The sequence below is a fragment of the Drosophila willistoni genome, chromosome 3R (genome assembly GCF_018902025.1).
Source record: "Drosophila willistoni isolate 14030-0811.24 chromosome 3R, UCI_dwil_1.1, whole genome shotgun sequence".
Taxonomy (NCBI): domain Eukaryota; kingdom Metazoa; phylum Arthropoda; class Insecta; order Diptera; family Drosophilidae; genus Drosophila; species Drosophila willistoni.
This window is the reverse complement of record NC_061086.1, coordinates 29,612,401-29,640,085: the sequence shown is the minus strand read 5'-3', so window position 1 is coordinate 29,640,085 and position 27,685 is coordinate 29,612,401. Positions and strand designations below refer to the sequence as shown.

Genomic DNA, 27,685 nt, shown 5'->3' with positions numbered 1-27,685 from the left:
TGCCTCCATGCTGATTAGCATGATGAAATGTCATAGCCTGAACATGCACCCCCCCACGGTGTTGGTTAATGAGGGGGCACAGGCTAAACCAACAAAAGAAACCAAGCTACTAGAAAGATTGTATACACTTACAAATTTATTATATGATAGAAGAAGATAAGATCTGTTGGTAACAACCATAATTACTTGTATTCCTGAGCAGCATATTGATCCGACTTGATCTTTAACATTCTACAAACATACTCGTATGTACCCTGATTTAAAAGAGTATCGGCTTTAAAAAAGTTCAAATGTTTCGTAGTTGTGCATGCCTTGGCGGTTAACATCAAATAGAGTTATTTTAGTTTTGGTGGCCTAGCGAAAACAGCGACAAAATCTGCACACGCAGCAGACCGGTCCAACTCCCAGCTCCAGCTCAGAAACTGCAGCTCCATCTCCAGCAGAGTAAGTCTGGTTGGCTGGTTGTTTGCTTGGTTCCAGCCACTTGCGCAATGTGGCAACGCATGCGCAAACACAAATACTGCAACACCCGCCCCGCCCAGCCCCCCTTCACTTCTCTTATCTGGAGCCATACCGGCTCTCAAACGGTTGCACTTTTCGGTCTGCAAATTGACCAACTAAATGTTGACTGCCTCGGATTGCCACAAAATGTTGTGATAATTTTGCAGTGTATGTGTTTTTTTTATTTCTCTTTATTCCGCACATTCCGGTTTGAAATTTATCAATTAATTTGAATTTATTCAGAGGCGTTTAATGTTTTCAGTGATATTTTCTTGTTGAAATAAAATCTAATGAAGTTGACAGGCCGCTTACAGTTTTGCGAGGGGAAAGTGGCATAGCTTGATAATGAGGTGCTCCGTTGCCAGCTTGTTCAATTAGCCAATTGAATTTCAAACAAAAATTTCAACTGACACTGAAAGTTTTCACGCAAATCTACCAATAGACAAAAAACAGAAAGACTAACTAAGAGATGTAACGAACCAGTGAACAATAAATAATTTAATTAATAATATCTTAAGTATACTAATATTTATTTTCTATGAGCATTTACATTGATTCTGTATCATTTAGGTAAAAAAAGTCGACACAATTACCCACTTTTGAGAGCATTTTTGACAAGTTGGTTTAAACTTTATCATCTCTGATATTAAGAAACGTTTTTTGGGCCAGTTAAATGCTTCTCAAATCTTGAATTTTCATCAAATTATTAAAGTATGGTCTCGATTCCAAATTGTTATATGATATAAATGTTAGTAAGCTCTCTTAGTTACTTAGTTACTAAGGCTTAATATCAATTTCGATTCCAGTAACAAGAAAATTACTACTTATAAGTATTGTAAGTAAAGGTAAAGCCATATTTTTCTACGTTTTTTTTTGGGTCTTATCTAAGCACCTGATAAATCTATTAAAATTTTAAGAAATATTACACATAATCAAAGAAATACATCTTAATTTTCCAAATTAGTTTACACAATTTACTTTATAATTTCAACAATTTATTTGAGGCCAAAAAATATCTAATAATGGTTTCTTTATAATAACAATTATTATGATTATTGCAACTATTTTTAACTAACTTGTCACAATGTCACTGGAAAAACTCAAACAGTAGCTATCTAAAAAATTTTCCAACAAATCAAACAATTACACAAACATACATATATATATATATGTACATATAGTGAGCAGCTTTAGCTTCCGGAAGCCTACACAAAGCCTGGGCAATCAACATGGGCCACAAATGAGCAACGTCATCCAAAGTGGAGGCCAAAAAAAATACAAAAATACAAAAACAACAAACCAAAACATGTTAGCACGAAGTTCCAAAAGTGATCCACGAGTGTTGGACTTTCTTTTTAAGGCCTCATTAAAAAAATATTTTACGTTTCGGTTTTCTTCTGTATTTTTCCTCGGTTTCTGGAGGAGAATTGACAGGCGAAATAATTAAATTTTTTTTGGGCAATTGATAAGCATGTGGAAGAGAGAGAGAGAGAGAGAAAAAACTGTAACAAATGCGTAGAAAGCGGCTTGATGTAGTAGTTGGCATGTGGGCATTGATCTGGGCCATATTGTTTAACAATATCTCATGCATATGCAACAACTTGCAGCAGCTTTGTTAAAGTGTCAATAGAGTTGGCCACAACCCGCCGGCTTTTACAGCATGTCACACAAATCAAATCCTATAAAACAGCCGGCAGAGAGTTAAAGTCAGTTGCAACCAAGTGGCAGCAACGGTGCCAGCAACGGCAACGGGCAGCGGCAGCGGGCGGCATGGTACTTGACCGAATTCCTGAGAGCTAAAAGAACTGCAACTGCATGTGCATAATTATTATGCCCAGTTGTCTGGCAGCAAAAGAGGCAGCTGGCAATGGCATGAGCAACTGCGTCTGCGTCTCCGTCTGCGTTTGAGTTTGAGCGTTGACACCGAAACACCAAGAAGTCTGAAAAGTCTGAAAAGGCGAAGAGACTTGCGAAGACTCTGACTGCGCATATGGATAAATAACTGCAATTTGCAAATCAAACATTGAAATAAAAAGCCAACAACATGCATACACACATACATATATGGACAGGCATACATAGATACATACAGTAGAATTAGTAGAATGTCAAAGTTGGGCAAAAAAACTTAATTACAATCTATCGAATCGAAGGAGACACTACAATCTCCCTCATTATGGATTCAAATGTAGAGAGGGTTTAACCAAAACTTCTAATCAGAGGCAAAATAGGTATTATGCAAATAGGAAATCATCAAAAAAGACTTTAAAATATATTTTTTAGTTGCTAAATCTAGTTGCCAAGCAAGTTGTAATATCATGACAATTAGCTGTAGTATAAGTAATAAGTAAAAGCAATAAATAGTTCACAAATTCCAAATTTAAAATTTAATATCGTATTAGGAATATAGTAATGTTTTATCGGTATTATTACAACCTGATATCGTTCAGATATCAAAAATATATCGTTCAGATATCAGATTGTAATATTAGGCTTATATCATAGCCACAATGGAATTTGGCTAAAAAATTCCACTTATCAAGAGATTTTGCAATTACAATTGCAATCAAATCTTTAGTTAAGGTTTGTCAAAGATATAAATAGATGCAAAAAACTATTGAGACAGTTCTTATTGATTTTCAATTTTATTTGTCAATCTTTTCTAAAATTAACTATTTTAGTAGACGATTTGAAAGTGAACAAATTTATCTGAAAACGACAGCAGGGTGAGATATAATTTCTGTAATGTTTTAAACCATTTGTGTGTGTGTTTTTTTTTTCTAATAATAATTAATCTATTGTATGGCAGGATTAAAGTATTGCACTTAGACCAGGCATCGCACCTCTACATAGATGTAGGGTTAGTCTATGGGTGCTAGGCCTGTAGACGTTCACTTTTTAAGCTTATTTTTCACCTGGCCCCTCGTCTAACGTCTCTATTGTTGACTTTTACAAATTGTTGTATGCATTATTTGGGTTCTTTATTTCCTTTCGGGTAATTAAAAGCAACGTTCAAAGTACAAACAATTCGCAGTGGGTTGCACTTAACATATGTATCAACATCTGTACATAAGTTGTTGTATATAGGCATGTATTGAAAACATTTGCGTTTCTTGTCTGACAAGTGAGCTGAGACGCGTGGGTGCATAAATTTTCAGTCAGTCAGGCTCTGAGACTCTGGCTACGGTTTAATGGCATTAGCAAGAAATGGAGAGACATGCGGCATGGGAGACGGAGAGGAAGGCGGGATAGGCTGTGACGACACGCCCAAAAAAAACACAGACTTTGTTAAGTGACCTAGTGCACTAAATATTGATAGACTTGTTTCGGTAACTCTGGACAATCTATTGAAACCGTTTCCCTTAATTATACAAACTAGTAAAGTAATTCGCTATACACATTTTTTTTAGTCATCATTATGGAATGCTTTTTTTCTATAGGTGAAAGTTGGTCCATTAGATAAGGGTCAGGGCTTATTTGGGGTCAGAGATTGGAACCCACTTGTTAGGCTTTTTACCTTGAGCACAAACTGCCAAAAAAAAAAGTAGACGATGCTTCTTCCAAGTATTTTCTACTACACTATTAAGTGCACTAAAAACTATCTTGTGCATGTGTTGAAATGCACTTTACCCCATCTGAAGAGCCACTAGAGTTGTCAGCTGTAGGGCTAGGTCTGGAATTGGGATTGGGACTGTATCTCTCTCTCTCTCCCTCTCTCTCGCCTTGTGTGGCGGCTTGAGATGAGCAGCTGTGTCTTGAACAGATACCAACAGCTTTGCTGGCCATTAGAAGCGCATGACTATGAGCTGCGTCGACAACAATCGATTGCCTTGAAGCACATTTTATTGGCGTCATCAAATAGCCTTTCCATAGAAATCCGCATTGCAAGGCATTTAGAAGAGGCAACTTTCCAACAGAACTCTAATTCCAAGCTCAGAATGGTCACAGTGCGCGCTTCATCGTCTTTGTGCTATTCCAGGTACGGACTATAAACTGGACGAACAAGGCCCCATTAAATATAATATTCTTACGCAGATTCGTTTCTTTTCAAAGTAGAATTTTTGCATTTTCAAATGATTTTTTAGGTCCCATTAATACAGTGATATCAATGATAATGAAACCTACAAAGTGCTAGACAGGAATTTTAGATCGATTCCCACTATCAAAACTAACCGATTCTAACCCCATAAACATTCCAGATTGAGTTAAAGCATCAAATGATTTTAAATTAAAAATTCTAAAATTCTTTCTTAAACTTAAACCTTTTAGAAGCCAAGATTAATTGTTTTTAACAAAATTTTGCTGTATTTACTGTAAGCTACAGCTACTCCAAAGACCCTATTCCGACCCTGTTGCCACAGCTTTGTTTGGCATCATCATCAACTTCATAATGATCTTTCATATCTCTTGTAGTCGTTTGTTGTCCGCATTCTGGGCTAGCGAATAAATTCCCATTCTCTCTAAGGCCCAAAAAGCAAAATTAATTGTTCAAATTCACCTTTCAAGGAAACGTTTTCCTTCAAGTTTTCCACGTATATGTATAATGTACACACACACACACATGCATACATACTATATGTACATCTATGTTTGTGCACGATTTTTGCCATATTTCTTTTCTGTTACAGCACGTTCGAAGCTCCGGCGACATTGTGAAGTCGTCGCCATCGCCATCGAGTTGTATGTATGTTATATGGCAGATTATTATCAACTTAGTTTCTTTTTTCACTCCTTTCAACCATGACAACGAAATATTTATTTCTGTTTCTGACATGTGTGAAAATATTTGTTTTCCAGCTCTGAGCATATGCGGGTCTTTGGATAGTTTGCAGACATTGCCTGCTGTCTGCCCTCTCGTTCCACTCAAGAAGTGGCATCAAGCCTTGTATATTTTTATTTTTTTGGGCAATAATTTCTTGGTAATAATAAAAAAAAAATTCCACTGAAAATCGATTTAAGCAATGCTAGGGATAAGTGCGGTGTCTATAATAAAGGTCTTAAGTCTAAGTCTCTACACCTGCCCCCATTTACCCTAATCTTAAGATCAACAGAAGAGCAAACTAATTTGTAAAATAAACATGATTATTTTTAAATTTTCACCATTGATTATTAAAATTATTATGAATTATGCCATCCTATATGAACTTTTTTGAATGTCATTATCTCCTAAGATATAAAGAATTTCGTTTGATTTAATGAAAGACTTCTAGTTGGCTTAGAAATCAAGTTAACTTATGTACATTTATTGCTCAGAATTGTGAACAGAAACGATTGCAAACTCTTGCAATGACTGTGACGGTCAGTCTGCAATTCACCAAAATAAAAACAGCAACAAAAGTAAACCAAACCAACAAATTACAAATTCAAATTTTTGCTTGATTTTACACTTTACGAAAAAAAAAAATATTTAATTTATTATTAATTATGCTGCGTTGGCAGTGATTGCAGCAGCGGTTTACGGCGCCGATTGCCTTCTCTTGTTGTTGTTGTTGTTGCTTTTTAAATGTGCAACGTTCCAACAATAAAAAAAAAATACACAAAAATTCAGCTTAAATCAACAAAATTAGCGCAGGGTTCCCTTAGTTGCTGCGAACGGATGGAAAGATGGAAAGGGGGAGATAAATAAAGTGAGATAGAGAGGGAAAGTAAATCGCCGCTGTCAAAATAATTTGTGGTGATTTTTATGTTGGTTTCGCTTTTTGATGCTGCATGTAGGGGAGGGGATTGAAGGGGAGGGGAGACCACGCGCAAGTGTCACTCAATGAAATTTTATGATAGACATAATAATACATTTTCATAAATGTAACATTTTAATTTTTCAAACCGCCACAACGATTATGAAATTTCCGCCGGCAATTTGGGAAAACCAAAAAGAAAAGAAAAGAAAAACAGATGCTTGTATCTACTTCAAGCTAAAGAGATTCGTGGGCTGGTGATAAGCAGCAAACGACCTGAGCCATTCCAAAGAAAAGTGCAAAAACTTTACAAAAATTGCGTGGGTTGTATGTTGAGTACCAAAAGTCATAAGCTTTTAGAGATATATTACTGTGAATAGAGTTTTCATTCATGTCAATGATATGAAAGAGTTAAGGAGTTTGCCTTTTGCTATATGGGATGGGATTACTTACAGTCGCCTATTATGTTCAAATTCATTTTAATTGTTCGTACAGCCCTCGTAGTAAAAGTATGCACTTTATGTTAGTTTCCCCCTATTCACCGCATTGACATGGCTGACACATGTTTTGGTTTTGGTTTTGGTTATGGTATTGGCTTTTTTTCTACTCTTTTGCCAGCCAAGTTAATTTGAATGCGATTTTGGCACATGGACTGATGAAATTTTTTGCCACTTTCGTCTCTCCGACCTCTCTCAACCATGTATGTAAGTAAGTTCAACATAAATCATGGAGCTAAAGCTGCTGGCCTTACCTGCAATGAGAAAAATTAAAGAAGAAAAATATAAATTTTCGTTGCAAAAAATTAGCTACATATATTTCTTATATTATTCTTTATGTGTATGTATATTTAAGTTGCCTTCAACTTGTTGACCCCAAAGCAATTTGTTGTTATAACCGCTTTGCTGCTTGCTGACACCCACGACAAATTTATCTCTAGTTAATTAATTGAGTTCAACAAGTTTAAAAAATAATCAAAATCAATTTAAAAGTTTCATTCTCCTTTTTTGAGGTCAAGCGCTGACGATAGCAAAATTAACAAAAGCAAAACAAAAAGTTGCGAAAAATGTAAAATTGTTGAAAATTGTTTTTATAGTTGATTTTGTTGTCTCATTAGCACGCCAATTTAATGTCATTCATTGATAAATAAAAAGGGGTACAAAAAACTGCTTTAGGTACTGTTATTACTTTTGATTTGGCAACTCATTCATGACTGGCGCTTGATTTTGCTATTTACAAATCTAAAAAATCTGTAGAAAACGTGCATAAAATATTTCATCAAAAATACATTTACATGAATTTCAATTATCATTCATTCAATTTCTTGTTGTTAGTTTTTTTTAAGGGTTGTGCAATATGTTTCGATCCCCTTCCCCCGCCTTTCTTTATGTATGTATTTTTGTTGCGTGACATAACAATTTTTATTTTTTAATTACATTTATAGACACATTTGTCGTAGCAGCCAGCAAACTATGCTCACTGAACTTGAACTCGAGTTCAAAACATTAAATCATGCGTTAATAAATTGTGTAAAATGTATACATACTTCTATATAAGGAGAACAAGAAAGTATAAGTACTTTATTGCTACGAAGTTTTGATACTCTGCCCCTGAAATAGCATTAATAAAAAGCTTTTGCATAAGAAAACTTGTTGCTTATCAACTTAGATTTTCATTACTTATTAAGGAAGAGAAAAATTCTTCATTTGTGGGTTACAAGCATAACAATATATTGATAATAACCTCTGCAAGAGTATGACACATATATGTATAATCAATAAATATTCTAGAGAGTTGCGACTCAAGTTACACAGCTACAATGAACAGGAACAATTGCGGCGATTCGGTGATTTTAATTCAAAGTGATTGTTTTATGGATTTTATGTCATATTGACATTGAAATTCTTTGTGTGTAAACACAGTTGACAAGAAGACTGCGAATTATGTTACATTGAGGAATAGTTAACAACCCAAAAATAAAAAAAAATTTCCGCTAACAACTACACACAGAAAGAAAGAAAGAGCGAGAGAGAGTGATCTAAGATCTATCAGTAATATTTTCAATTTGATCAGCTTATTTCAAGTATTTTTTAAATGAATGGAGCAAATTTCTATAAGTTTCCTGTAAGATTTAAACATTTTATGGTTTACCTAATTACCAATCAACTATTTCCCACTTTTCTTTAGTTAGTTTCTCCATTCGAAAGTCATTTTCTTTGCTAAAATCACATTTTCTTTCATGTTGATCTATTTAAACTCGCACATTTAGATGCAAATTTTTTCAACTACATCAATTTAATGTACCTACATATATATACATATGTATGTATAAGATTCTGAATGAATCATTGTTGTAACATCTTATTAGCTTAAAGCTTTTTGTTTTTCCCCCTACAACGAAACAAAAAAAAACCGTATGCGTATACTTAATATTCCACTTGTTACACACACATTTCCCATACGTACGCCTTTGGCATATATAAAATTCTACAAGACTCTCGAAAAAATGGACAACACTTCCATAAAAGCCATCAAAATGAAAGAAACATACGAAAAATTCAAGAATTCTTTACAAGTTCGTTGCTCTTGATCGCTTTTTTTATGACTCTTTGGCACTTCTTCTCCCTCCTTTCTTGTGATAAGGTATTAATGCGTTTTGGGAGCTGTGAAGGATTAGTCATATCATAGTCATACTCGATTATATAACTGTTTATGGTTGATGGCAAACCAGTTGTTTATCGAAAGTCATTCGATTTGCATTCAATATTGCTTCCAACTAATGCACTAACAGCAACAGCAACAACAACAATAACTCAGCTAATTGCAAAAACTGTGAGTAGCAATAATTGCAATACACTCCCTTCCATCTCTGTCTCCCTCTCTCTCTCTCTGTAGACTGGCCTCACCCACCCCTTTTCAGATAATTGGATGATATCATTGCAAAATTGTAGACTTTATGTTAGTATATTATTACACAGTCGGAGAGTTTCTTCATTATTAATTAACGAAAGCGCCAAACATTCTTGAAGGGCAACCAAGCTAAACAAATTGATTTACACAAGAATCATAAAACATTAACCAAAACAAAAAACAGAAAACAGAAAACAAAATTAATGCATAAAAACTATTACAAAACTGGCGAAAATTTATGGAGGAAATCAAGAGAATGCCGCCACCGTCTGCCATTCAATGTCAAAGAGGCGGCACGCGGATTTGTTTAAATTGAATATCTATCTGCATACATACATAGATCGTACATACTATATACTTGCATATACATACATACAGTGGTGGTCAGCGGGTTAGCCCCTTTTTTTTTGTTTAATTTTAAATTTGATTTTCTCGGCTCCTAAGAAATTTAATGAAGAAATTTTTTCAGTTATTTGTTGGTTATTGTATTTAGATGATGACACGTAATTATTGTCATGCCAGCTTTCGAGGTTTTTTTTACAGGTGCGTTTGAAAAAAAATCGGCCCCCAAATGCTGGCCATTAGTTTAGCCCGGTCTTTCCAAAATCTTTAATATTATAGTTAGACATGTGTATTCTTTGAAGAAGTTGTAGATCTAGGTAATCTAAGATAAACTGCATACCAAAAATTTTCATTTTAGCCCCAGTATTTGTTTTGGGGCCGATCGAAATTTCGGGATTTTGTATGTAATTCTTGAGGTCTCTTTGTTTGATGACGTTTTACGATACCAATTTAAACTAAAGTAATAATTTCTTATTCTAAGTATTAAAGTGAATTGAATTCCCCGTCAAATGATACATGTTTCATAAAAATCCGACAAAAATTAGATTGATTTCATCGCCCATACTTTCAAAAAACTAGGTAAGCAAAATTTCCCACACATCTTCCATCTCTTTCTTTGCACGCATGTATGGGAAATTTTTTTAATTTATTTTACCTGGATATTTTTTAAAGTATGGGCGATGAAATCAATCTAATTTTTGTCAGATTTTTATGAAACATGTATCATTTGACGGGAAATTCAATTCACTTTAATACTTAGAATAAGAAAATATTACTTTAGTTTAAATTGGTATCGTAAAACGTCATCAAACAAAGAGACCTCAAGAATTACATACAAAATCCCGAAATTTCGATCGGCCCCAAAACAAATACTGGGGCTAAAATGAAAATTTTTGGTATGCAGTTTATCTTAGATTACCTAGATCTACAACTTCTTTAAAGAATACACATGTCTAACTATAATATTAAAGATTTTGGAAAGACCGGGCTAAACTAATGGCCAGCATTTGGGGGCCGATTTTTTTTCAAACGCACCTGTAAAAAAAACCTCGAAAGCTGGCATGACAATAATTACGTGTCATCATCTAAATACAATAACCAACAAATAACTGAAAAAATTTCTTCATTAAATTTCTTAGGAGCCGAGAAAATCAAATTTAAAATTAAACAAAAAAAAAGGGGCTAACCCGCTGACCACCACTGTATATATTGTATTTACCCATTAGTTATACACTGAACAAAATGTGTTACTTGTTCTAGTTTATTACACTTTATTTCATTTCCATTTAAGAATGCTAAGATATGTATGGTTCACATTATATTAAAGGTTGCTTATTGTAAGATGAACTAATTGTTGAATGCACAATTCCTCGAACACCGAGATGCCACTCCTTCTTAGCAGCCACATGCCTCCCTCATAAGAGGGATAATCTAAGTCCATTTCATCTTTACATGTATGTCCTTTTATTTATTTGCTTTTGTAGAGAGATTTACTAAACAGTTTATTAAACTTTAATAGATAAAGTTATCGTGAGTAGTTCGTAAATTTTATATAACATATGTTCACAAGGTAAACTTTACGTTTGCTAGTTTTTCTTCAAGTGTATTTATATCTTGGGTATATCGTGGCCTCTTAAAGTATTGAGCAAGTTTCATTTCTTTCAGCTCGTTTTTTTCTTCTTCTTCTTCTACTTAGGCGTGTAAATTGCTGCTTTGGCTGTTGTTGGTGTTGTTGTTGTATATAAAGAGAACAACACAAAATGGTAACATTTTATGCCGCCAAATGCTGTTGCGATTCCACACCATGGCCTTTAATTAAGAATCAGAATCGAAGTCGGCAGCGACGGCAGAAGGCAGAAGAGGCACGCGCACTTAACGGTTCTCATTTTCGCCAGCAAATACGAGAATGAGAGAGAGAGCATACCATAAATTGTAGTGTATTTATAAGAGATATCCAGTCAAGATCAGAACAGATTGTGGACGTAGCCAATTACAATTACCACCACTCCAACCAGTAGAAGGAGGCGCAGAGGTGGAATTGAGTTGAGTTCTTGCGAAATTGAAATGTTGCCAAAACAAGTCTCGAAATCTCGATCGGCATACTTTCTATATACATAGACACATTAAAACATAAACATTTCCGCCAAGCCTGTCAAACTTTTGGCATTTATTTACAATTAATGTTCCAGCTTTGCTCATTAGAAAGATATTAAGATGATAATTTATTAATCCCTTAATTAATCAAAGTTTTCAGTTGGTTTTTTAGTTCGCAAAACTAATAAAAAAAAAATCGCTTTAAATTGATGGCTGATTAATCAATTTGATTTTGTGTTAAACTCAGAAACTGACTTATTAATTGGCTAATAAAAAATGCAATGAAATTTTTGTTTACACAAATCATAAGTAGAAATATAGACAGTATGTGTGTACTCTGGCATATTTTGTTATTGATCAACCGGATTCAAACATATGTTCGATTTATTGCCTGACTGTAAAAACTATATGTACTTAGTTATTAACTATTAAAGCATCTCTACAATACATGAGGCAATAGCCATTACAATTAGCAATAACATTTTAACGTGTTTTCACATTTTTAAAGAGAGAGCATATTAAATTAATATGTTACGCCTTTAATTTAGTAGCATCGATTTTTTATTCAGAAGTAAAAGTTGGCAATTATTAACTCTAATAAATATTGCTCACGCAAGGAAGTTCAGAGGTTTTTAAATGATCATCGGAAGGAGAGTCTTGTTAATATATAATATATGTATAGTCCAAATTAACTTTTCTAACCTGCCATTCTTTTACGCTGTCTAGAACCTATTTGTAGTAGAGGTGAAAACCGATTTGAATATAAAAATTGAAACTGTTTAAGTTCTACTTAATATTACTTAATATTTAAGTAATATTTCTCAATATTTTTCTTTTTTTCACCCATTCACCTTTTTTAACTAAAAAGATTTACAAAAACCGCAAATTTAAATCACCAAAACACTGTCAAATAATCCCATTATATTTGGAATGATTTCAAACAGAAATGATTGCTTTTTGAGGTGGATAGAAAAACTCGTTTTCGGGTTTGTTATACATCTTTTCTTTTGGTCACGAACTCAAGCCGGTATTAAATAAAATTAAATTTATTTAAAAGACAAAAGTATAACAAATAAAACGTTTATAAACGCCAAAAAGAATGTGAATATGTGTTTCTATATTACAATTATTAAATCGTTCAGCAAGTGTTGTTTCTCCCCACCATTAAATGTTTTGCTTGCTCTACTTGGGCCAAGCAAATTTTCTCTAGAGAAAGGGAGATCTTTGCTTAGAACTATGCACATTTTATTATGGCCAATATATGTTCTGGTATTTTGGTAATAAGAGAATTCCGTTTCTGATAATTAAACACATTATGAGCAAATGCATTTTTTTTATTTGTTTGTTTGAGTTTGGGCGTTTTTCAAGGTACTTTTTGAGTTTCATTTATGGCCCCCTCTCAGATTCAGATTCTCAGCGGAAATTGTGACCAAAAACCAAAAGTGGCAAATGGTTTGGCTAGCAAGTGGCCAACCGATGATGGCACGTAGGTTTAAAAAACGAATCAAGAACCAAAAGAAATGAAACTTTTGCCAGACTTCCGTAGTCTGGTTTTTCGCATGAAATGATGAACTAACCACAAGATCTTGGCTGAGCACACAATAGTTTAACCCTTACCTGCTGCTGCTAGCACCAGAGCTTTATCATTTAGTTAATATCTTTTGAAACAATTTCAGCATTTTAGTTGAGTTTGTCTTTTGCGTCTTTTATTTTTCTTGTCTTTTCTGCCTTTTTTCCAATAAAGTCGCATTTGCTTAGGTTAGAAATAAATTCTTCTGGCCGCAGAGCTGAACTTCTTCAGTCGTTGTAGAACCAGTTTGTGGCTAAAAACAAGTTTTTTTTGGCAAACTGAAAAACAACACTTAAAAAAAGCAACAACAACAACAGAAGGAAAGAAAGAGTCAAGTTGGGGGCTATTAAAGCTATTGCTGCCGCCAACTTGCAGCTGTCTGGAAGTCAGGCATATATGAAGCCATATAGAAAATGTCCAACAACACACAAAAAACAAAACATTTTGTTTTTTTTTTGTAATCAACTGCAAGAAGAGGTCAAGGGAAATTGCCAAAAAAAAAAACCAAAAACTTGCCAAATTAGTTGTCAGCTCATGTTAAATTAATTTCGAGAGAAAAATAAGGGGGAAAAAAATTGTTGCATGTTGCATCTGCCACACTGCTTGCTGCCTGCTGCCTATGTCGTGATGTGCTGACTCTTGAACCAAGTACCGCAAGCTGTACAGATCAACAGAAGGCGATAAAGCTGAAGCTGAAGCTGAAGCAGCAGCTCCTTTCAGAACAATGCAGTTGGCCTGTTGCAGTTTCCCCCAAAGATCAATGACATCATGATGAGCTTTGGGTGGATGTGGATGCTGCCACCGTCCTTAGATGATGCTGATGCTGTTGCTGTCATTGTGCGGCACGAAAGAAAGTTGCTGGTTGGTCGTGAGTGGCGGCCACTGAATGAATGACTGACTGACTGTTTGACTAAGTGCCAGACGGACTGACTGACTCTAACATAGAACAAACGGCTGTTCCTCTCTTGTCTTGGTAAGTTTGTCTGCTGTTTGTGAAGTCGTGACACTGAACAAATGTCAGCACTTGCGGGAGTGCGGCTTAAGCTACAGCTTCAGCTTCAGCTTTAGCTTCGGCATCGGCTTTGACTTTGAGCCAAGCCCCGGCAACCAATCAATTAACTTGGCCAAACACCAAACAAGAGACACGAAACTTGATATGACTGGAAAATGTTATTTATGCTGGCGGCAACTCAAAGTCAAAAACGATTCGTTAAGTCTCAACTTACTAGTACCTGAACTAATATGTATATAGTAACAAGCTCTGTTACATATTTTTGCTAAATTGAAGGTCATCTCCATGTGAAGATCTAAAAGATTTATAGTTTAGGTTTTCAATATAATCATTCAAATGACATTGGATACTTAATGTAACTCCCACCAAATTATTTAACTTGACTTCAAGCCATAAAGTATCCATTTAATTGCTCACAAGATCCGTTACTGCCCCCCACATCTTGTTTAGATGGTCAAACATTGACCCATCGTCTGGCATCTATATTTAAATCTAAAGATGCAGATACTGGATATCGATATACATATGTATTTACCAGATACTTATCAATCGCTTCGCCATGGTCAAAAACAAAAAACCAAAGAAGAAAACCTGAATGTCAATGCACTGAAAAGACATTAAAAAAAGCGAACTTTAAACAAAACACAGAAGTAAAACTGAAGTGGAACTGTCTGACGGTTTTATTTAGAGTTTTGGAGTGGCACACGAACGATCAATCATCGTCTGTCGTGCTTATGTGTGTGCGTGTTGGTGGTCAAATTGTGGCCAAAATGTTGTTGGCCATGTCTTTAACCAACTATTCTTTGTGCGGGCCGCACTTTGGTGTAACTTCAATTACAACAACAAAAGTGTCGGAAAAATTAAGTTAAGAAATTTGAAACGGGATGCGGGTAAATATTTCAAGTCTTTGACCTGAATATGTTGTCTTTTTGGCAGGAACTGACAGTTATTGTACGCAAAAATAGATCATCAGCCAGCCAAAGCGAAAGATCGAGAGATCATTAATGTTGAAAGATTTATGGGCCAAAATTGCTTCTTCACACTTTTTTTTATCAGCCCCCCACCCCTTTCTTCCAAAAAGGTGTGTGACAGATCTAAGAAGTGTGAGAGGGCGATCAAAGATCGAAAGATCGATTGAAAGATCTCGATCTCTCTCTCTCTGTCTCTGTCACTCTCTGTCTCTGTCGTGTGATCGAATGAGTGAGTTCTTTTCAATTGCTTAATGAAACATGAAATTCATTTAAAGATCATACCAACACACAACACATAACAATTTTTAATGGGCGATCAACCGTGTTGAACTTTTTTTTCTCTCTCTCTTGTCTTTGAGAGATGGTGGAGATGTCGGGGGCTATCTAAACAAGCCCAAGACAGTCAGCCAGCCACATGTCTACATGGCTTTCTTTTTTATACCCTCATTCAATAGGGGTATATTCAAATATCAGCAAAATGCATACAGAAATTACAACAAAAAGACCCAGCTAGAATTGTTAAATCGAATAGATTGGATAGATGAGATAGATCAGATATAACGGTTTGATCAGCACTGAATGGAAACTTAATTACATCCATCTGTCGAATTTAGCTTGTTTTTCCAAATGTTTTCTTTTGAAAATGATTCGAATTTTCCTTTTGAAACTAACTTTGGCTTGTTGTAAGTAAAAGGTATCTAAAAGTCGACGCCTTTACCAATTTTGGTACAACTTTTTTTTCATGTTCATGTTCATGTTCATTTTGATGTTCTCTGCCCTCGCTTCATGTTTAGTTTTTGTTGTTGTTGTTGTCTGTCTATTTCTGTGGCTAATTAAGTTGTAGCCTCTGAATGTGAACATATTTTCTTTTAACACTTTTTCCTCTATTCTCGAGTTAACTAATGGTGTGTGTGTGTGTGTGTGTGTGTGTGGGCGTGTCTCTACTCTCGATCGATAGAGGTTCACCCAAAAAGTCAAATGGTGAAAGTTCTATATTTACTTTTTTAAGAACTTTTGATGGTCTTTCAACTCAATAATTTGCTTCATTAGTTGAACAATTTATTGTGCATAAATTATATAATATGTACATCATAAATAGCATTTGATTATAGCCTATGTCGCCACAAGACAGACAGACAGACAGACAGACAGACAAATTAACAAAGAAAAGGGTCAAATACCACAACCTGCCAGCAAGAAGAAGAAGAAGCAACACAGGAATAAAAAAAAAACAATCAAAATTGATCATTTCAAAGAGTCATCCAGCGGTTCGTTCACCTGTTCGCCCTGTCCCATACCAAATGTTAATCATATGCAAACACAAAGGGGCTACCTATCAAGTGCCGTTAGACGTTAGTATGTTAACGGTATATTCTATTTTCAAGTGTGTGGAAAAATATACAACAAGATATTATTATGCAGAAAACCTCCCCTCAAAACAAAATTATGACAAAACATAGAAAACGAGAGCCATTCAAAACCCTCCTGCCAAGATCTTAAGCACGCGTTCAGATTCTAAGACAGATATTTCTCATCGATAATGATTGGATTGGATTGAATTTATGCTGATAAGCCAGATGTTGTGAGATTTGCATATCAATTGACGCAAAGACTGAGAAATGGAAACTAAATAAGAAACCAGTTTAGAAAATCGCCAACAGAAACTAGTGACTAATTGGAATACTTAATAATAAGAAAAACGATGTCAATAATAAAAATCATTAAGAACAATACTTGTTCTCTAATAAAATAAATTTTTATGGCCAGCATACACTGGTCGTCATAAATATTTTAACAAAATTAACTTTGGAGACAACATTATGGTATATACATTAGATCGAAATTAAACATTATATGTTCTGATGACATTATCCAATTTCGTTCTATTAAAGATTACACATTGAATTTATTTTGGTCATACATGTAAAGGTATTTTCTACACAATATTCATTTGAAATGAATAAAAATCTACATACAAGAAATATTTAAAATATCTTCAAAACTTCTTTTTAGAGCCAAAAAGTCCTTTTGAAACGAATAGTCTTAGCATTTAAATTTTTATACTTTTTTTTGTATTTAATTTAAGCTTGAAATTTCCGTTATTATCATCATTTAGCAACTCCTTTTCAGATTTATAATCAAAGATGTTGATTTTACTTGAATATTTATGTGAAAAATCTCAGCAAATTCAATCATCAATGACTCAGATGATTTCACTTTAACCCTCTTGCAAAACAAACATATAGAAATACTCAGATTAAGTGAATTATATATTATATTATTATAATTTAAATGACTCACTTATGAAAACCAGTTACTTAAGCATAAATTCCGTAAACTGTTTAGTTAGAAAACTATAAGAACAATATTCAAATTCTTTACTCTTTAAAAGGTACTTCATATTAGGTTAATAGTTTTATCTAGCAAAGACAGAAAGGTCACAAGCTTTAAGTTTAGTTTCCGGCAAATATTTTATCATAATTTTTTTAAAGTTTCCTCTTTAATTTACAAAACAATTTTCTAGTCTGCAAATAAACTAATCCATTTTATGACCAAAAATTCAAACAAGTTATACAAAAATATCTTTTAATGTTGAAATCTTTTCATTGGCGCCAACAAAAAAAAAAACCGACTAAGCCCTCGTAAATAAATACATTTGTATGTATGTGTGTATGTGTGTATGTTTTGCCATATATTTTTATTGTAAGAAAAAACATTTTACATGTAAAATGACCCAAAATATTTTGGTTATTTTTCTTTTTCTTTGGCTACATTCAAAATATTGCGACAAAAATACATAGAGTGAGAGAAAGAGAAAAATAAATAAAAGAAAATCATTTTTAGGGAGTGGGGGGAGGTAGGAAACTGCCTTATAAGCGGCTTAGTGAAGATGTTTAACAACAAAAAAGATATTCAGTAGTCGCAACCACTAAACGATCGTTGTCATGCATGATGATGTCGAGATGACGATGATGATACAGGTGATGGGAACACCTTTTTTTCTTCTTCTTCTTCAGACACAGAGGCAAACAGGTAATTTTCATTAAATTGCCATAAATTAACAGACAAACGGCGTTTGCATTAGAGACGAACAACGTGAAAGATAGAGCGAATTTTCCTTACCTCACTTGCCCCCGCTGCGAATGCAAATTTCGTTTTCTTTTTCTGTTTTTTGCTGTTGGCCACATTTGCGTAATTCGTAACTGATGAATTGACTGCTTGATGAATGGAGCAAGTGCCTTAAGCAAAAACAAAACAAAAACAAATTACAATTTTATGCACTTGTCTCTCTGTCCGTCTGCAATAATTGACTGTTTATTGGCAACGTCGTTGTCGGCATCAGCCTTTTCATCTGAATGATCGATTTAGTTGGGTAAAGTTAATATTAAACTCCCCTTGTTGCTTAGTATGTCTCACATGGCACCTCCACTTCACGAAGGTGTCAGGGAAACAGAAAGAAGATGACGAGGCGGAGGAGGATCGCCTTAGGGTGTTGCCATGACAAATCGTTCAGTGCGGAAGCAATTGTTTCAAATTTTATTTCACCTTTTTTTTATAGCCAATAATTATGGCTTTGAGTTTGACTTCCGTGTGAGATCTATTTATATGACCACCCAAACGAAATGTAGGATAAATTTAGCTAAAGCTTAATCTAAAGTACTTTAGGTTATAAGTTTTATGTGCTGCCATCTACTTAAACAATTTGCAGGTGCAACTTGAAGGAAACTATCCAAGAAATGGCTGAACTAAGAAAGAGCCATTTGACTTTATTACATACATACATATCCTCCTTTAAAAACTCTAATATATGAATTCAAAACAAATTTAGCATATTATGAACTTGGTTTGAAAAACACTTAAACGTTGCAAGCTGAAAAGATCAAGGCAAGGCAGTTATTATTACCTTGTTAAAAACTTTAATCATAAACAAAACGTCTTTCAAAGATCTTCTTAATCAATTATACATTTTGTAAATAATAAAGTTGACGTTTGTTTCTGATAATTTCTCATAATTTCTCAAACACGTTTCAATGAAATTTCATTCGATCAAAACAAGGTCACTAAACTCAAGTTTTAAATACAAGTGTTTAGAAATAAAATAAGTTATTAAAAACAGTCATTAATTCATTCTTGTCTAATAAAGAAGTATTCAATATATGATTTAGCAGGACTGTAAGGTAAAAAGTTTTCATTATCCATCAACCTCAAACATATATACTTATATAGGCATAAATCTCAAAATAGATTGCTTATATTGCACACAGATAAAAGTCTCCCAGGAACTACTACATACATACATATGTATATATAGAGATATGGAGATATATCGTACTATATTGTATTGTATATTTATTGAACACATCTTGAGGTTTTAGCTCTAAACCGAAACTCCATTAATTTATGATGCTGTGTTGAACATGTGCATACAAGATAAAACAACAAAAGACCCCTTTGGCCAAAAAGAAAGCCAAATTTCTAGGTCATTGTATAAAGAAAACATACTCACACACTCACACACACACACCTACAATTTGGTGTTTCACTGGGAAAATAATGAAAGGAAAAAAAAACATTATTTATTCATCGTGTCTTAATGTGTGTGTTGGAGTGTGTTCCCTACCAACAAAAAAAAACTTTTCTTAAACATTTTGCGGTTGCGCGCCTGAAGTTCAAATGTCAGCCATTCTCATTCGTCTCTCATTCCTATTCCTATTCCCAGTCCATCTATGACTTTACCTTCTCAGTGCCTCCTCCTTTGAGAAGAAAAGAAAAGATATAAAAAGCAAGACAGAGCGTAACTCAAATCATGAAATAAAACATCTGTTATAAACTATCCATGGACGTAGCTAGATTGAGGAGGAGCAATTGGTCAGATATTGACACTGCAGAGAACCGAAAAAGTAGAAGAAGAATCGTTATAATCATGGCTCATGAAAACTTGGCTTTGTTTTATTATTTTAGAAAGATAAAGCATAAAAATTGAACGGAACCGACAAATATAACGTTAAAGGCAATATATATGTATGTAGAATCAATCGAAAAGATGGAGTACCACTAAAGAATTTGTCAAGATTTCGAATCAGAGCGTTTAAACATACTTTTTTAAATGGTTCATATAAATTGGCCTTAGGCATCCTCTGAATTTAGGGATCTCTTGTTGTCTATATAAAGTAATGAGCGTTAAGGATTGGAAATTCAAAGTTTTAGTTTATATTCATATATGTTAATAAATCCATTCAAATTTAATGACTCTTCAATGATTAAATTGATTAGACTACGCCCATGCGATGATGTTCTATTTCAATTAGTCAAAGATGGATGCATAATGTGAACCATCATACAATATATGTGGGATGTTGGAATAAAATCAACGCCACAATAATAATAATTCTCTTCTTATGTGCATTGGCATCTGCATCTGTTGTTGTTGTTGTTGCTGCCCGCATCGAGAACAAATTTCAAATTTAAATTCAAATGTGTCGCTATTCAATTTATGTTTATGGCAAAATCAAATTACAATTCTTAAAAATCAAACGACGAAAAAAAAAACTGTAAAATCATGTCGAGAAATTTCAAATTTAGCTTGAAGAGATAGAGACTTGAGACAATCGACAAGAAATCAACGCCCACCCACAGCATTTTTGGTTTTGTTTTCTTCACCGAGCATAGAGACAAAAAGAGAGAGAAAATAAAAATTGATTTTTTCTTTTAATTTTAGATTTTTATGGTCATATTTTTACAGCCTATAACAAGATTTCTAATTTTTGTATTTTTTGTTGTTCACATTCACTTTTTTTTTCTTACTTAAGACTTTCTTTCTAATCGAAAGTTGGCTTTTGTCTTGACGATTGTTTGTTTCAGTTTTTAACTGCGTGTTGTTTGCTGAGTGGGTGGGTGGGTCGTGGGGGTTTTGGTGGTGGTGGTGGTTCAAGTGCAAAGAAAAGACGTTTTGGTAAATGCATAGATTCAGACAGTTAGTTACTCTTTCGTAGGCACAGTCAGACAGACAACACCTGTTTATGGCCATGTCTATTTTCTTTTGCCTTCTACTTCTTCAGGCCATTCACTACAGCCTCGACGTAGGTGGCAACAACATGGCTTGTTGGTACGTTTTGTTGCACTTGCTTGTTGGCTTGTTGTCTATTGTTTGTTAACCATGTGTACACACAATGCTTTGTTTTTCGCTTGATAAAAATCTGTAAATTTGCTCATTTACTTAATCATTATTACAAATATATATGGATGCGTATGTATGTGTGTGTATATATAGATAATAAATGGTTAAGCTAAAGTGCAATGAGTTTAGGCCACAATGCTTTCAAAAAGTAAACCAAATTCAAGCGTCTAGTGCAATTTGTGCTTCAAAAAAAGAAATTTAAAACTATTTTAACAAAATTTATACAAAAAAATAAAAAGTTTTGGCATTTAATAAGGTAATTATATATTAAAAACTTTGAAATTGAAATTGATAGACCCAAAACTTGGGATCTGTGTCGTCCTCTGGTTAGTTAGGACTAAAATATTTGTCTCTTTCGCAAAGATTCTGATCCTGAAAATAAACATAACCCTTGAGTTCAACAATTCAGAAATTATAAACCAAAACGACGATCCTCTTGTTGCCATATTTCAATGTAAACTATGGACTTTTGATTAGCCATAGTGCGGGCGGGATAAAGATAAAAGAAAAACAAACTAACAATAAATGACTTTGGCCAAAAGTTCATAACAACAACAACAACAAGAGCAAAATGAAATCGATAACGATAAACAAATAACCAAAAGAAGTTGATGAACACAACAACAACAACAAAAATTAATCCAATGTCTTGCACAATGTTTTTCATAAAAGAAAAAAGCATCAAAACAAATAAATAGCAACAACAACAAACGATTGCTAAAATAAACAAAAACACACAAAAAACGAAACCCTGTCTTCTGGAAAGGCATGGAGTGGGAATAGGTCTATGAGGGGTGAGATGGGGGGCATTGAATGAACATAAAATTGGGAAAAATCTAAGATATGAAGGTGCATGAATAGTTTTTTTTCCACCTATTTTTGCAAAAGGTGTTAACAACAATGGACAAAACGCAGCGGGGGGTGGGGTGAATAGAAATCCTTGGGTTAAAGTGTTATAAACTACCTGTTAGATACATTCAAATGGGTAAGGTGTAAGGTGTGTGTGTGTGAGGTGCCTCGGATGCATCACTCTGGGCATACCAAATCGAAATGTGCATGAAATAGGCTTTCGTCAAATTAGCGTGCCAGCGTTAACGATGCAGATGTCTGGTATATATATATACATATAGGTAAACGAAGGGAGTTCATTGCCGCTTCAATGCTCTGTGGGATATTTCGCACTTTGCGCTACATTTCAGTTGTCAGTTGGAAGTCTCTTTCTTTCTCTCTCTCGCTCTCTCTATCTAGCTAGTTTCTACCTGACTTTGATTTATTTCTGTGCCTACAAAAAAAGAAACTGCATTCGATTCTAGGGGGGAGAGAATTTTGCATGCCATACAAGAACAACAACAAAAACTGACAGAAACCTTGACTGTTATCTAACGCTAAGCATACTCTTCCCTAACTCTTGGGCACACACACACAAAGAAGACCCTAAATGATATAAGATAGAGCAACAAGAGATAGAGATAGAGAGAAAGAACGAAAGAAAGACGTCTCTCTGTGGAAGCCTGAGAGTCTCTGGAGTCACATAAATTCTTTAGCCGTTTAGGTTTTTACGATCGTCGGCTATCTTTTTGTTCCACTCCATCCAACAGATGGAGATGCGGGGCGACAGATGGAGAGACGGAGAATTGGGAGCAAGAAAAAATACAAGCTGAAGAGTTGCCACCTCCTGCCAAGATCTGCGTACTGTACTGTACACAGCCTGTCGACTTCGACTCCGACTTCGTCTTAAATGCTACCAAAAATAAAAGATACAGCAACCAAAAAAAAAACTGGTCTTCGCCTGGTCTGGGCCAAAGTTTGCGTGCTTTGCAGAAAATTTTATGGTCATTGCCTAAAGCCTTTTATATCTGTAAAAAAAAAAAAAAGCCAACCAATGGATCGCAGGTAGCCATGCTAAGGGAGCTTAAAATCAAATATAAAATCAGAGTAAAAGTCGAGGAATTGGAAAATAATGATAAAATGAGACCATGAAAGTAATTTAACGGCTCCAAAACTGGGGCTAATATCTTTAGAAATTAACACTTTTTGCAAAGAATATATAATATTACTAAAAAAAAAAAAGGTTGTGCCATTACCTTGAAATCTGCACATAATTTACATACATACACACATAAAGGTATGTATAATCGCTTACTCACACTCATCATCATCAACGGAAAGGGTATAAAAAATGTCAAGCCTCTTGCTTGTACCCTTTAATTATGACACATTTACGAAATGCTGCAGAGTCATACAAATATACGTTTTAAGTTCATTTTTTAAACCAAAGAAAAAGGCCGACAGTCAGACAGACGTACAGACAGACAGAGAGACAGTAACGAAAGTACTTTCGTTTTCACGCTCATAAAATGAGCATTAAAAAAAATGTCATAAAAAAACAAAACAAAAATGAACAACAACCAAATCAGAGAATGCAGCCAAAAAGACATCAGTTTTTAAGAGTTAAAGCGGCTTAAATGACATTTAAATAAATAAGAAAGAAAACAAAGCTCACAGAGAGGAACAAGAGACAAGAGAGAACGTAAAGTTTATACAAAAAAAGGAGAAAAAAGAATGAAAACAAATATAGAAAGGTAAATATAACCTCTGGTCCGATTCCTTTCACTGTTGCGTCTCTGCAGACACAGGAAGTTCGCACTTTGGCGCTTCGAAGAACCTCACCCCAAAAAAGAGAAGTAGAAACCCCCAGGAGGGCAGACAATCAGGTTCATTCACACACACATACACGTTCATTTCGATTACACTTTAATCTTGTTATAATGAGGCAAGAAAATTACTCCAGCGGATGTGTTGAGCGTGCCCAAATCTCTGAATTGCAATACACTGAAAACGACCGACTAATGCTCCTGTGGTTGACATCCTGGTTCTCCAGCTGGCGTCTGTATGGGGCATCATCATTCATACGTGCATACATACATATCTCTTTTTTTATTCTCCCTTATTCTCTGGGCTACCTTTCTCAAGTGCAGCGATTGAATTACCATACAACAGACACACAACAGCGGGGCAAGAGACAAAAGACACTCAAAAAAAAACACCAAAAACCCATGGACGTAGAATAGGGATACTTTAGTAAACTTTACTCCAACAGATCAACAGTAATTAAAGCCTTTAATGAGGCATAAATCGATGATTTCTAAGAATTATATACCTAAAATATTCCTTGCTTATTCATAGATCTTAATATTAGTTATACCATTCAAGTTTTCGAATTCAGACCGTCCCCTGAATTACAAATCCCAACTACGCTTATGTCTTCTACCATCAGACACTTGTTCGCTTAAATTTTTTTGAAATATGATGCCGCCAAGGCGCTCAGGTCATAAATAAAACCGAAACCCCGAAAGAAAGGCAACAGAACGCTGTGTACAAGACAGGAAAAGTGTTGCAAGATAAGGTTAGATAAGCGCCGGTCTTCTACACAGGCATATGCAATAAAAGTGTGAGTGTGTGTGTGTGTGTATACCTGAGAGAACATTTCCTTTTTCATGCCTTTTAATTAAAGAAGAATCCAATTGATAAGTTTAAAGGAAAAAAACATGAATGGAAAAAAAAGACAGTCGCTTGAATTAATAAAGGGCTACATCAATATATTATAGTAACTTTAATTACTATTTGAAATAAATTTTATTCATTCGATAAACATTTCCCAACTACTTTTGAAAATGCAAATAAAGCTTTACGGAAACTTATATGCTTTGATCTAACCAACAATTTTAATTCCCTTACTTAACTTGCTTTAAATATTTCTTAGTCATAACATTAAATGAATAAAATGTTTTAATTACCTGCATTTAATTGCACCCCAGGCAAAACAACCGATGATTCCGATTTGAATGCCATAGAATTATCTCCAAATCCATTGTCATTGGCATTGCCACTGCTGGAGCTAGTACTGGTAATTGGTAGCTTCTCGGGGGCCATGTCTAGGGTGGTTAATGCATCCAAATCCACTAGAGTATTACCCTTGAAGAGACCTGCACTTCGATACTCTTTTGCAAAGGGTGTGGCACCTTGAGCCGCCCCCAAGAACATAAATACCATCAAACTAAAGTTGCACATTTCACTTTGAGCCGATTTTTTTGGCCACATATTTGTGCCGTTTTTTTACATTTACATTTACACACACTTGCACAAATACAATACACACAAAAACAAATTCGAAATTATAATTCAAACGACGTGTGACACTTTCAATTAAACACAATGCGCGAAAATAAAAAACAATTAAATTAGTTTAAGACGGGGGAAGGTTCAGATCACCGTTTAAACTCAATTAGTTGTCGGCGTTTCTGCCGCAGTTAAGAAAATTATGTGTGTCAGCAATTAGAATCAAGATGAAGTCGAGTCACTCCAGTATAGTAGTATGGATCCATGCAAATATGTGTCACCAGATCAGATCGCACTGAAAAGATAAGAAAGGTGAAAACATTCAGTCTAATAATGTCTAAAGGATGGGTTTGTGGAAAATCTATAGCACAGGACAACAAAACTCAGACCCCTGAACACTTTTCTCATTGATTATGAACGGCTAAATCTCAATTCGAGGTCGAAATTATATGTTTTTACCTATTTTTTATGTAAAATAGTTTTATTTTCACTAAGATATTCGATATTTGAAGGAGTATAACCATGTGTTGGTTTTAGGGCTAGGATCATATCTTGTATTCAATTTTTGGTTTTTGCTTTTGCCTTTTTTGCTGTTAGCCAATTTTGTAAGCCTTTTTGAATATTTCGGAAATAACTAACTAATAACTAAATAACTATATGTATAATTTTGGTTGTCAATTTTTCTCCCTATTGATACAAAGGACTCTAGTCAAAGACAGAATATTCTATATGTACATACAGGGAAGGAAGAAAAAGTAAGAAAGCCCAGATCTAAATGGTACCCTTCATCTCTTGCTCTCCCACTCTCTGTCTCTCTCTCTGACAATGACAGATTTCCAACAGCTGGTATAAATATTTTAATGTATATTTCGAAATTTCAATTAAAACCTATATAAATGTTAATTTCCCACACAAAATCTCCCACTTAAGCTGCTGGGCATGCGCGCAAGGATCAAAAAATTTCCACAAATAAAAGGGAAACCAAAATGAACAATGGGACAACAACAAAAAATACGGAAAAAATCCACCCCGCCCACGGATGAGTTCTCAATGATGATGATGATGCGCCGTTAGCGCCGCTCATAAATGTCAATGCAAATGCCGTTATGTTATTGGTCTTGTGCACACATGTTTCTTATGAGAGAGAGAGACACAAAGAGAGGAAATGCCTTAGAGTCCTACTCAGAAGATATTTTTAATTTGTCTTAAAAGCAAAAATAACAATAACAACAGAAACTCAAAACGAGTTTTAACCAAAAATTCAGACATCAGCAAAACAATCAAACAAATTGAATTAATATCCGGTCAAAAGCAAGCTACAGCAACAGCACAATAAATTAAACAAACAAAGCAAGTGCAATCTTTGTCTGGCTTTGTTTCGAGTTGTACCTTTTTTATTTTCTAAACATTTTCGAGCAGTTGTTTTTCGATTGACACTTTATTTTATTAAATCACTGTTTCTATTTTGTTATTATCAAATTAAAACTGCCTTGCAGAGTTTTTTTTTTATTATTTTCTTCTTGTTTAGCTGCTGTTTTCGAATAGCGGTAAATTGTTGATCACCGTGATTTGCAGACAGCAATAACAGGCACTGATATAAATTAGCACAGCACTTTTTTTAATCTATTCATTAATCATTACATATCAGTAATATTTGCAATAGATTTTCTGGATTTTCGAATTTTTCAACAACCGATCGCGCAACCGCTCACTTCGAAAACAAAAACAACAATCCCGCGATACACGGCAGTGCTGCCAATTTAGCTATTTTCCCACTAGATCTAGTGGGTTGCAACAGAAATAGCGGCTAGCGGAAATTATAGCTGTTTTTCAAGAAAAACTAGCTTTACTTTATATTTTGAGAGTGGCCAGATGGCGAAAATATTTCATTTATCGATTAAACTTGCGCGGTCATACGAAATTCGTATCCAACATCGAGCGAAATCGGCGAGCATCGAGCAATTGAGTCGAACATCGAGCAATGGAGTCGAACATTGGATTCGCCCAACCAAAACGCAAATTCGCTCAGCCACATTTGGCTATTTGGTCAGTGTTTTAGCCTTTTTCGGATAAAATTTGAAACTAGCGGGATGCGAGAATCCTAGCTTTAAACAATTTTTTGCACTACCAAGCTATTTAAAAGGCTTGGCAGCACTGCCAAGTGAGTTGAAAACATTTTTCAAATCTATAGCAGCTCAAACTGAAAAATTAAAAAAGAAATTATATGTTATAAATATATTCAAAACCCGTTAAAAAGAAGAACCTGAAACATCAATTATTGATTAATTTTAGAAGGGAGACATTAATGCTTATTTT

General features: G+C 34.5%; 1 protein-coding gene across 1 annotated transcript in view; it reads right to left on the bottom strand.

The window, feature by feature from the left end:
• LOC6649888 overlaps nucleotides 1-27,110 on the bottom strand; it is a 36,005-nt gene extending 8,895 nt beyond the window's left edge. Inside the window, exons 1-2 of the mRNA XM_002071948.3 lie at nucleotides 26,759-27,110; nucleotides 25,048-25,664 (exon numbers count right to left, since the gene is read on the bottom strand). Coding sequence (XP_002071984.2) covers nucleotides 25,048-25,351 — 304 coding nt within the window. The 5' untranslated portion in view covers nucleotides 25,352-25,664; nucleotides 26,759-27,110. The remainder of the gene's footprint in view (nucleotides 1-25,047; nucleotides 25,665-26,758) is intronic.
• Between the last annotated feature and the right edge of the window lie 575 nt (nucleotides 27,111-27,685).